The 12,650-nt window shown below is 52.1% G+C and overlaps 1 protein-coding gene across 2 annotated transcripts in view; it reads right to left on the bottom strand.

Annotated features, from left to right (window-relative positions):
- PTPRN2 (protein tyrosine phosphatase receptor type N2) overlaps nucleotides 1-12,650 on the bottom strand; it is a 981,520-nt gene that overhangs the window by 544,735 nt on the left and 424,135 nt on the right. For both annotated transcript variants that reach the window (XM_033192278.1, XM_033192279.1), the window contains 3 exons: nucleotides 12,083-12,304; nucleotides 10,446-10,486; nucleotides 7,494-7,876 (listed from right to left, as the gene is read on the bottom strand). In XM_033192278.1, coding sequence (XP_033048169.1) covers nucleotides 7,494-7,876; nucleotides 10,446-10,486; nucleotides 12,083-12,304 — 646 coding nt within the window. The remainder of the gene's footprint in view (nucleotides 1-7,493; nucleotides 7,877-10,445; nucleotides 10,487-12,082; nucleotides 12,305-12,650) is intronic.

Genomic DNA, 12,650 nt, shown 5'->3' with positions numbered 1-12,650 from the left:
GAGAACGCGGGAGGGAGAGCAGAACAAGGTCCACAAACTGGAGTTTGCAGGTAAAACTGCGGCTCCAGCGATGACCAGAGATTCTGAGAGTCTTAATTCAGGGGCTTGGGGACTTGGTTAAAGCTATTTCCACCCTCGAACAATGACATTTCTGTAGCCCTTACCAGGGCATCTACAACTTCCCACACTCAAATTCCAAACAACCAATAAGTTAAACTCAGAGGCTTCTGACTTCCTTCAGGGGAAAATTACTTGTTTATCTTTGAATCTCTTATCTTCCAGAGGCGTTCCTGGGTCTCCACCGGCACAGGGCGTTCCATAAACAGGTGTCTGACTTTACAGCTGGGGGCACCAAGGCCCAGTGAGGCTGGCAGGAAGCAGCCCCGACAGCCCACAATTCAGAGCTGGAAGGAAGGGCCTGCCTCACGTCCCTCCCACAGCCGCCTCCCGCCTCACATCCTCCCACGGCCACTCACCTGCCTCATGTCCCTCCCATGGCCGCCTCGCTGCCTCACATCCTCCCACGGCCGCCTCCCGCCTCACGTCCTCCCACGGCCGCCCCCCTGCCTCACGTCCCTCCCACGGCCGCCCCCCTGCCTCACGTCCCTCCCATGGCCGCCCCCCTGCCTCACGCCGCCCCCCTGCCTCACGTCCTCCCACGGCCACTCCCCTGCCTCACGTCCCTCCCACGGCCACACACCTGCCTCACGTCCCTCCCATGGCCGCCTCCCTGCCTCACATCCTCCCACGGCCGCCCCCCTGCCTCACGTCCCTCCCATGGCCGCCCCCCTGCCTCACGTCCCTCCCACGGCCGCCCCCATGCCTCACGTCCCTCCCACGGCCGCCCCCCTGCCTCACGTCCTCCCACGGCCGCCCTCCTGCCTCGAGTCCCTCCCACGGCTGCCCCCCTGCCCGAGTCCCTCCCACGGCCGCCCCCCTGCCTTGAGTCCCTCCCACGGCCGCCCCCCTGCCTTGAGTCCCTCCCACGGCCGCCCCTCTGCCTGGAGTCCTTCACATGCCGCTCCCCTGCCTCCAGTCCCTCCCACGGCCGACCCCCCACCTTGCAGCTTCCCATGGCCGCCCCCCAGCAGGATGGACTGGATTGCTGGTGATGCTGAGGTCTGGGAGTTTTTGTTTCCTTCTTCTTCCTCTTTTTTCTGCCCTACCCCATGCCATCCTTTCTCGCCTTCTTCTATTCTAATGTAAAAGCAACCGTGACCATTTTTACCCATCGGGGCTATACTCCCACCCTACCTGAAATCTTTTTAAATGTTAATAAATCCATCATGCTAAAGATATTCTTTTAAGACCACAGAGCGAAGAGGAGCAGTGACAAGGCTGGGCATGTCCACCCTCAGGAGGGGCCTCTACAGAGGTGAGGACTGCGCTTTCTGAACAGGAAGTTACAACACAGTGTGGAGACTGAAGAACAGGACAGAACTCCCGAAATCTGCCCTGGTGCCAGAAACACAGAATCCATCCTCAGGGTTTCCTTTACTCTAACAAGGAAGGACGAGCAGGAAGCATCACCCGGACCCCGGCTGCACCCTGTCCTGACGCCCTGCTGGTTCCCGCAGTTCGCTCTTCTCACTGAACCCCTGAGGGGCTCCTGAGAGGTGAGGCCTCCTGGGCAGTCAGTGGGATGGGAACTTCCTCTCCAGCATGCCAGCCCCGGAGAGTGGGCAGTGGTTCCTGAGTACTCGGTGGGTTTCACATTTCACATCTCACAGTGTGCTGGGGAAGGGGCTGGGGTGAACCTGCGGGGCCAGGGCCCCCACCGAGGGTGGCAGATAGAGAGACTGAAGCCCCCACCTCCTTCCAGACTTCTGGTTCTAAAGTTCCTCTCCCTGGCCAGCGGGTCCCTGCCTTCACTGGCCTCTTTGAATTCCACATTCCAACTGAACCCCCACAGAGCCCCCACGCCGCAGCCCCTCACGGTGGCCCAGCACCATCTGCCATTTTGCTGCTTGCCTTCTCCAAGGTGCAACGAAGTAGTGTCATAAGAAAAACTTGAAGGAAGAAACATTTCAGCTGCATCTGTCTCTCTTCGGAGTGCTGAGAGGCATCGGAGAGGTCAACGCTGCCCCACGCCACGTTTTGCACATTCTTCCCTCAGCAGCCTCCCCGCAAGACTCAGGGCTGCAACCTCTCCAGCTTCCCTTCATGGAAACCCATCAGCCCCTCCCCTTTCAAGCCACATTGTGTTCTTCCCACTGCTGAGAGAAGCGGCTCATCCGGGCACCTGGGCCCTGCTCTGCGTGCGCCCTGCGTTCTCCTCTGCACGCACCCCGGGCTCTGCTCTGCCTGTGCCAAGTTCTTATCCCCACAACCCAGAAGCCACACATCGCAGCTGCCACTCCAGAGACCAGGAAACCCAAGCACGGGGCGTTGGCCACATTCCAGGTCTCGGGGCTGCCACGGACCCGCTGACCGGACTTCCGTGGGTCAAGGGCCCAGGCCACCTTCTCCAGCAGCACTGTGGCCGCCACCCCAGACTCAAGCCTCTGCCTCGGCCCCCATGTTTTCCTGACTACAGGCTTCACTTCCCCAAAATTCACCTTACTGGCTCAGCGTGATACATCCCAATCCAGAGGGGTCTGGGGTAGGCAGAGAGAGGCGTGTGCGTGTGAGCTCTGGTCTCTGAAGCTCTTGTCTCTGGATTTAGAAGGCAGGTTCCTCTTTGCTGAGAGGTAAGGGGCTCCCTCCTCCCTACACCTGGTGTCCGTCCTGTGATTCCTCCTGGAAGCCTAACATGAAATCTTTTTAAAGTTGTCCTTGGAGGACCGGGGCGGCTGTCCTGCCCTTCGTCCAGTCTTCAAGAGTCCCTTTAGTTTGTAAAAAGGATACAAATGTAAATGGCAAAGGATTACTCTGTCCATCAGAAAATGTGAGAGAGAAAATCATGCCTGGAAAAGCCAAGCCCTACCGTCCTCCCATCTGCACCTCAGCACGAAGAGCATGTGGGTGCTGAGGTGACACCGAGTTCTCAACCACATTCCTCTCCTTTCTGTGGGACAACCACAACCACAAAAGTCTCCCTTTTTTAAAGAACGCCATCTGCACCTTGGAAATTAATAGCTGATCTGTCCAGGTTTAAGCTGAAATCTGGTGAAAACCTGCCCAAGAGAATCACAAATTATCAGTCTGATAACAGGGTAAAAACCTCAATCTCTCTGCAAGAAGAGGGGAGACCTCACGGAGACCTCGCCTCGTGCAGTGCACCTTGCCCCAGCGGCACAAATTGCTGACAAAAAGCTGTGCTGTCTTCACCAGAGAGCTTCCAACCAATTGAAGTCGCAAAGGAAGAGTCAGCCAAGATAACACGATGATTTTTTTTTTCTTTAACCCATTGCTTGTAGGAGGTAAATATTCCAGTCCCAAAGCATGGCCAGCAAACCCTCTACAAGAAAATAAACTCCAATGCAAAGAAAAACCCTAGCTTTTTTCTACTGGAAAGTCGCAAGTGCAGACAGGAGATGACCCGGTGTGATGGGTCCCCTTCCCCAGAAAGTGCGAGGCTGCTGCGGACAGGGGCCCTGCTGTCCTTCCCTCCAGGGGGAGCCCATGAGCAGGAATGGCACAGGACTGTCGGCTCTGCAGGTTCCCTAGGAAACCACACCAGCCTCCCGCTCTCTGGTGAACACCTCGGTGCCCATCTGGAAAGCCCTTAAAATGACCGGATCACTTGGTCTTTGGGCACTCTCCTACCCCAGCCGTCCCCCTGCAAGGTTGGCTCAAGTCCCCAGGACACCTGCAGGGAACCACGCAGTGTCCACAAACACAACATGGGGGCCTCTGGGAGAAAAGAGGGCTCCAGCTCGGGGTGAGGAGACACAGGCAAGCAAACACACACACACAACATACCGCACACCACACACCACACCATGCAACACACTACATGTCACGCATACCACATATACAACACACTGTGCACCATGCACACACACTACACACATACAACACACAGCATACCACACACCATGCCACACACCACACACCACACATAAACCACACAGCATGCCACACACCACACAATACTACACACACCACACACAACACAAACCACACAGCACACCACACACCACACACATACAACACACACCACACACCACACCCATACCACACATACCATGCCACACACCACACACAACATAAACCACACAGCACACCACAACCCACACACATACAACACACACCACACCACACATATACAACACACACCACACCATGCAACATACTACATACCACACATACACCACACATTACACACTACCCACATGCAACACATACCACACCACACATCACTACATACCACACACACATCACATAAGACACACCACACACACAGCAGTGTTTCCTAGGGAGGGAGACATCCACAGCACAGGGCATTTGACCACCCATAGGAATCGGTCGTGATAATGGTTTGCGTCACGCAGCGCTGAGGCAGGCGCCTCCCCTTGGCTCTGCTGGTGCAGACACGCAGCCTCAGAACACATCACTTAGGGCCTGCCTGTGATTCTCTGCTGGGCTTGAGAGCAAAGAAGTGAACGGCCACGAGAAGTTCCTGACGCTACAAACAGGAGAGCAAGGGCACAGACAGACACGTGGGAAGCCACATCCAAGCAAAGAGCCTGGAAAAGGGAAAGCTCATTCTGACTTATGGAAGGCAGTCTTGAGAAAACAGAGTCCATATTTTAGCGTAAGCTTCGTTTCCGCTGCTTACGACTTACCTAAAGTTACAACTAAGATAATCACAATCGTCTTAAATTTTAATTTGGCTGTGATACACACTCTGTGGTTTGAGCTCAGGAAAAAATATTTCTGCCCAATTATGATACGCAGCTAATTCTCCCTAATGAAATGTGGTGTCTCCAGCACAGCCACAGCACCAGCCTGAGCACTGGGAGGCTCGCAGAGTCCGCAAAACAGATGGGTTCTAGTTGTAAGGCGGCTCCCACCTCCGCTGCAAATAATCCTCAAAATGACAGGGGCTTCTTCACCAAGGAAGAAATACCCAAACAGATCCACATCATACACCTACCCGACACACACACTCATATGCACACACATACACACAAATCGATACACATCTACCCAACACACACTCATACACACACGCACATACGCACAAACTGATACACATCTACCCGACGCACACACTCATACACATGCACACACGCACAAACCGATACATATCTACCCGACATGCACACTCATACACACACACACACATGCACAAACCGATACACGTCTACCCGACACGCACTCATACACACACGCACATACACACAAACTGATACACATCTACCTAACGTGCACTCATACACACACGCGCACAAACCAACACACATCTACCTGACATGCACACTCATACACACACATTCATACACACTCATACACACACACACACATGCACAAACCGATACACGTCTACCCGACACGCACATACACACACGCACATACACACAAGCCAATACACATCTACCCGACATGCACACTCATACACACACTCATATACACGCAAATATGCAGATACACATCAACCCAACAGACACTTATATACAACCCAACACACACTCATGCACACATGCACAGATACACATCTACCCAACATACACAGTCACATACACACATGCAGATACATGTCTATGCAACATACTCATATAAACACACGTGCACATATGCACAGATAAACACACATTTACCCAACATATACTCATATACACACACATACACACAGATACACACACATCTATCCAACACACTCATATACACACACGCACATACGCACAAACTGATACACATCTACCCGACGCACACACTCATACACATGCACACACGCACAAACCGATACATATCTACCCGACATGCACACTCATACACACACACACACATGCACAAACCGATACACGTCTACCCGACACGCACTCATACACACACGCACATACACACAAACTGATACACATCTACCTAACGTGCACTCATACACACACGCGCACAAACCAACACACATCTACCCGACATGCACACTCATACACACACATTCATACACACTCATACACACACACACACATGCACAAACCGATACACGTCTACCCGACACGCACATACACACACGCACATACACACAAGCCAATACACATCTACCCGACATGCACACTCATACACACACTCATATACACGCAAATATGCAGATACACATCAACCCAACAGACACTTATATACAACCCAACACACACTCATGCACACATGCACAGATACACATCTACCCAACATACACAGTCACATACACACATGCAGATACATGTCTATGCAACATACTCATATAAACACACGTGCACATATGCACAGATAAACACACATTTACCCAACATATACTCATATACACACACATACACACAGATACACACACATCTATCCAACACACTCATATACACACACATGCATACGCAGATACACACACATCTACCCAACACACACAGATGCACACACACACATCTACCCAACACACACACTCATATACATATGCACAGATACACATTTATCCAACATACGCTCATATACACACACGCACATACACACAGATACACATCTACCCAACACACACTCATATAAACACATGCGTATGCACAGATACACGCCTACCCCACATACACACTCATACACACACACACATTTACCCAACATACACTCATACACGCACACATACACACGTGTGGGTGTGTATAGCCAGGCAGACACGTCCTTCTCTTTGAAACACCACTTCCTTCACTTGAAGAAAACACAAAACTTGTACAAAGCAAAGCATCAAATGTCGGATTCATTAACAGGGTGTCCTGAGAACAGGCCAGCCACTTGTGCCTTGCCGGGCCCGTGATGTTTGAATTCTGAGACTCGTTAAGTTCAGATCGATATGAGGGTGGGGAAAGAGCCTCGTTGCTATGAAGCTCCTTCTTCCCTCTGAAAGGCGCCCACACCAGGTTATTTGGGCCACTTTGGTGCAAACCAGATAAAGCACCTGGAGTCCCTCCTGACAGGCAGGAGTCCGGCACGCACCAGTTTCCGGGGCAGCGTCCCGCCCTGCGTTCCTGCACCAGCCGTGCCCAGGCCTTGCTGTACACCTGCCTGCCCTGAGACCCCACCCTTCCTGGCCCCCGCTGAAGGTGATTCTGACCCGCAGACAGGCGCTACCTGCAAATAACAAGTCAGGACCAAGAACCCAGGAAGGGATTTGCTTGGTTTGGTTTTGTTTGATGCACTTCAGAGAACGGCTCTCAAGCTCTGGAACCCAGCTCAGAAGCACCAGGAGGAGCCACTGGCCAGGCACCTGGCCGCCCTCCGCGCCTGAGACTCCAGGGATGCCTGCACCCCATTATTCAGTTAAAGACACTTAAAAGCATATGCATCCCCCACAGCAAGGAGGCACCCCACCTCCACCTGCTGGTACGAGCCCTCTCTTGGCGCACAGGACCTGAGCCAGGGCTGCTACTCACTCTCTGTCTGTCACGATGTAGCCCCGCGCCTCTTCCTCGGAAGGCTTGACCTCCAATTGCAGGCCGTCGCTGAGGGCCTCCTGAGCACCCGCTGGAAGGCTCTGCTCCTCCTCCGAGGGCCCAGGCTTCTGGTTTTGGAGCTCCCCAAACGCGCCTGCCCCGGGCTTCGAATGCGGCTGCTGCCCCAGCGGGTCTTTGGAATACGTCTGGCTCTTGACGTTCTCCACTCCAGCAGTCTCCTCTTCTGAAGAGAGAGAAGCTTCAGGACGCTCGGATTTCTTCCTCTCCATTTTGAGGGGCTTTGCAAAGGGGAGGGCTCCAGGTGAGAGTCGAGACCCGTGGTCCTGCAGGAGGCCCCCAAGTGTGGCACTCAGACGATGGACCTGGCAGAGAGGACATTCTGTGAGGGACATCTGCAAAAGGCATGCTGACGTGACACATGCAATCAAGGGCTGCCCAGGACAGAGTCACCATGGGGATGACATGGCAGCCTGGAAGGAGAGTGGGGGAGGAAGGCAAAGTGTGTGCAGTCTATATTTAGAATGACGTCTAGGTGAGCATGGGGTGTGAGGGCGCTGAGTATCCAAATCAATTACGTGCTGTTCTCTCCTCCCTCCCGCTCCCTCTCACACATATGCACACACACACACCTCTCTGAAGAATCAGATTTTGTAGAGTCAGTGTAAGTCTTTGACACTGATATTTTAAAAAATAAACTGTGAGATATCAAGATCCCGTCCCAGCCCTCTAAAAGCAACAAACACCACCTAATAATAATAATAATAATAATAATAATAAATTTGCATCGACTGAGCTCTTCCAGCACACAAAGGCACTGTCCTAAATGTGCTATATGCATGAACACACTGAGTCCTCACGTAAGCCTATGGGCGGGGAACCCTCAGTAACCCCAGTTCGCAGAAGGGGAGACAGAGGCACAAAGCAATGAACCCACGAGTGGGCACGTCACAGGGATGTGTAATTGATTCTAACGATACCTGAGGGATCTATGGTTCCCACATGGGCAGCGCTCTCCCAGCCGGATCCCATTTCCCGGACGAGCCATCCCTCGGAACCCCTCGGAACCCCTCGGCACCTCTGCTGACTATGTGTCGGATACAGACGTGCTTTGTGTGGGTTCTCACTTAATCACTCCTCCAACCCCATAAATAAAGGGTGAGTTTCACCTTTAATTTGTAGACTCTGGGGTTTACAGAGGTTAAATATCAAATTATTGGTACCAGATCACAAAGGTCATGCTTATCAGATCCAGAATTGGAACTCAGGTCGAAGGGCCGTCAAAGACGTGATCTCCACCGCTGGGCGCACTGCCCTCCCGGGCACCCCACACTGCTTCCTAAGAAACACGGGGCTGCTCCTGCCGCTGGCACATGCCAGGCAGCCCTCGGACACCTTCTGGTGCACGTGGTGCCAAAAGTCTTATGTCTACTTGGCAGGTTTTTTCCAACCATGAAATTATATCCTCGATATTATATTAGACGGAAACAGGAAAATCTGATTCGCTTTACGACTCACTTTGCCAAAACACACTTTTAAGAAAATGAAGGAAGGACTATAGAGGCAATTATTCCCATTTTGGCTACAAATTACAACTATTCCTTTTGTGTTTTTTAAAATTCAAACAAAATAGTAGTGTGATAAAAACACTGCGCAACTTCGGATCCTCAATGACAACAGGACGTAGCCATTGATGTCACTCAACAGAGCTAGGAAAAGGCATAATATTGTCACTTAAATTGTGTTTCATGTGAAAAGAAAGATGTTTTTAAATAAATAAGAAGTCAGAAAATACAACACTCACATACCCTTTTTGGGAAACAGAATAGCTTGAAAACATACCCCAAACAGAACTAAATCAAAATACCACACATGGAGGATGAAAAGGCTGTGGTCTAAAAGTCAGGGAGTCTTCGGCTAACAGCAGGCCCCCGGAGCGCTCCCTGCCCCTCAGGTGGGAGGGCTGGGTTTCCCCAACTCCCTAAACTAGGAAATGTGTTTCTCAACCCCACTTCTCCCTCCACAGCTCAGACGGCAGGTCCCACCATTTCTGATGGAAATTCGAAATAAGAACTGCTGATATTTTCTTCCTGTACTTGCCAACAGGCACGGAACCACAAACCACTAAGAGAATCTGAGGAGAGAATGACTAACCAAAGTCTCTTCTTTCTCCACCCCCAAAACTGGGTTTCCCTGAGCCACGCAATGTCACTGCTGTTGCTTAGGACGGTTCTTCATCCTTCGGCCTTGTATTAATGACCAAAGGTTCTTAAAGGGGGAGAAACTAAGAGGCTAACTGACTTAACGGGGAAGGCCAGGGTCTAGCGTGTGGACATCGCCTGTGACTGGGCCCTTCTTCCAACTGCCTCCAGAGCAGCACGGCCTGTGGGGGCTCTGGGATGGCAGAACGTCCTCTGCCTGTGGCATCCAGTGCCTTGGCCATGAGCCACATGCAACTAACAGGCCGCTGGCCTGAGCCCAGCGCAGCCGACACACTGCATCTTTTATTTATTTAATTTTAATCAATTTAAATGTAGGTTTAGATGGCCAGATGTGGCCAGTGGTGCTGCACGGGACAGCCAGGTGTGAGTGCGCTGAACCCCTCAGGAATCCGCACGTGCAGGAGGCATCAAATGAGCAAAGCGAGGGGGAGATTCCAGGAAATATTAATTTTCTTCGTTGCATTTACCATGATTTTCATATTTCTATCATAGATAAATTCGGTTATAATTTGAAAAGAGATATTTCGTATCCAAATATACCCATTTTTGTATGTTCTCTTTATACTGTTTTTCAATTTGGAGATTATGAGGGGTTTCTCTATAACCTTCTGGGAAAACAACTTTTGTATTTCATAAATGTTCCCACACTATGAAAAAAAGATCACCGACTTCCACATTTAACATGAAACAAACACCACAGACTTCATCTTACCTCTTGGTAAAGTCTATCATCGTCGTCCTGAACTCCGTCATCTGTAAAAGACACCGGTGTTACCCAAACCCTCATCAAGAATGTCATCACAGGGTGCCACAGACATAGACAGGGAGGCCATGCAGGCCTCCATATGAAAGGTGAGGTGTGATGATGCTGGACTAAGTCCTGCCATAGAGTGAACCTTTTCTGTTTATAGCACAAAATGGCATTCTATAAACTTCGCAAAAGAGGAGGGAGGAGGGGACCGAGGAGCTAAATGGTGGACGTGAAGGCAGCCACCATGACCTCGCCCGGCTCTGTGGGTCTCACGTGATCGTCAATGTTAACTCACGGCAAGAAAACCCATCGTACCCAGCGGTTCACATCACGAGAAAGCAAAGTGAAGCCTTCACCAAAACCACCTCACAATTAAGATGGCTTCAGAATCCACTGACTTAGCTTATTTCACTGGGGTCAATGTCTCTCTCTAAATAGGTATCCCGGCCGGGCGCGGTGGCTCACACCTGTGATTCCAGCACTTTGGGAGGCCAAGGTGGGCGGATCACTTGAGGTCAGGAGTTGGAGATCAGCCTGGCCAACATAGTGAAACCCCATCTCTACTAAAAATACAAAAAATTAGCTGGGTGTGGTAGCACACACTTATAATCCTAGCTACTTGGGAGGCAGAGGCAGGAGAATCACTTGAACCTGGGAGGCAGAGGTTGCAGTGAGCTGAGATCGTGTCACCGCACTCCAGCCTGGGTGACAGAGCAAGACTCCATCTCAAAAAAATAAAATAAAATAAAATAATAAATAAATATCCTACTTGCAGTGCCCAAAGGTGCGTGACTCATGGCACCTGGACAGTCACCCCTGGGGACAGCACGCACACCAGGGCCTCCTACGTCCCTCCTAGCCCTGGTGCGAGTCCTGATTCCTTCAACCACTGGGCCACCGCCTAACACAGGCCCTACCGGGGTGCAGTTCCACCCCTCCCCTGCACGCTGCCCATCAGCCAAGTCAGGCTTCCAGCTTCCAGCAGGCTCCCCCTGCACCCGTGCGGACAGAGGGGGCATGTCTGTCATTTGGTTTTCGGCATGTACTTGTGGGCCTGCCATGTGTGCGGAGCTGAGCTAGGCGCTTTCTTGCACCTCCACGCTGCGAGAAGCCATCAGGCTGCAGAAGTCTCAGCTGGCCCATGGGGCCTCCATAGGGCTCCGGCTGCCTGCCGGTTTGGGGTGCCAGGGGGCTGCTTTCTGCTTCCCCAGCGGCCTCAGAGGACCAATGCATACAGACATCTGAATGATCCCCTCTCACTCCGCTATTTAAATATTTGACAATATTCACTGGTACACAGTCCAAACACAACACTTCTCATCATGCCTGTTTTCTTGACTCTGAGCCTCAGCATGGAGGAGTGAAACCTCCTCACAGAGAGCAGTCTGCCGTTCAACGTAATTGCTCTGATAGGCTTAGTCTGTTAAGAAAGCTTTTAGAGGCAAAAGTTCAAACAGATAAAAAATCATTAATACAGATCCCCATCTCCCCAGCAGAAAGCCCACATTGCACTTGGTGAGCCAGCGGTCTCTGCACAGCCCTGAGGCCTCCCCTCCCCGCAGCACCCCGGGCGTGGGCACCCATGGCGCTGGAGTCACCTGGAAAGCTTTCTCCATGGAGGGCGGCCTTGAGACCATCCGCCTGTTCTCCAGACTCTCCCAGGTTCGCTTTCCCAGGGCCGCCTAGAGCTCCTCTGTGGTCCATGCCTTGCATCAGGCCAGCCATCAGCTCGGCCATGCCGTCCAGCTCCAGGTCACTCAGGCCCCTCGCCTCAGCCGGCTGCCTCTGCAGGTCTTTCAGGAGGGTGTGAATCCGTGCTCCTAGGGGCACACACAAACACGAGGACATGGTGGGTGGATAAATGCAAAGGCAAGGGCCTCCGGGCTGCAAGGGTGTGGCAGGCGTCTGCGGCATCCCAAGGCAGTGGCCACCTAGGGCCAGGTGCAGGCCGGCACTCAGAGAATATTGGGATATTGGACTTGCATCTCAAATCCACCTGATCCTGTGGCCGTCACTAGTTCAGTTCCCTGGAGGTAGAACGCCCACAGAACGGAAGAACAGACTCATCCACCCGCTCAAGAGGATGGAAAGCATGACTTCCAGAAAACACTGGAATGACCAAGCCAGGAAAAGAGATGGGCTGGGCAACCTCACCATGTCCTCCAG

The sequence above is a fragment of the Trachypithecus francoisi genome, unplaced genomic scaffold (genome assembly GCF_009764315.1).
Source record: "Trachypithecus francoisi isolate TF-2019V2 unplaced genomic scaffold, Tfra_2.0 Lachesis_group4, whole genome shotgun sequence".
Classification (NCBI taxonomy): domain Eukaryota; kingdom Metazoa; phylum Chordata; class Mammalia; order Primates; family Cercopithecidae; genus Trachypithecus; species Trachypithecus francoisi.
The sequence above is the reverse complement of the archived record's forward strand: the minus strand, read 5'-3'. Positions and strand labels throughout refer to the sequence as shown.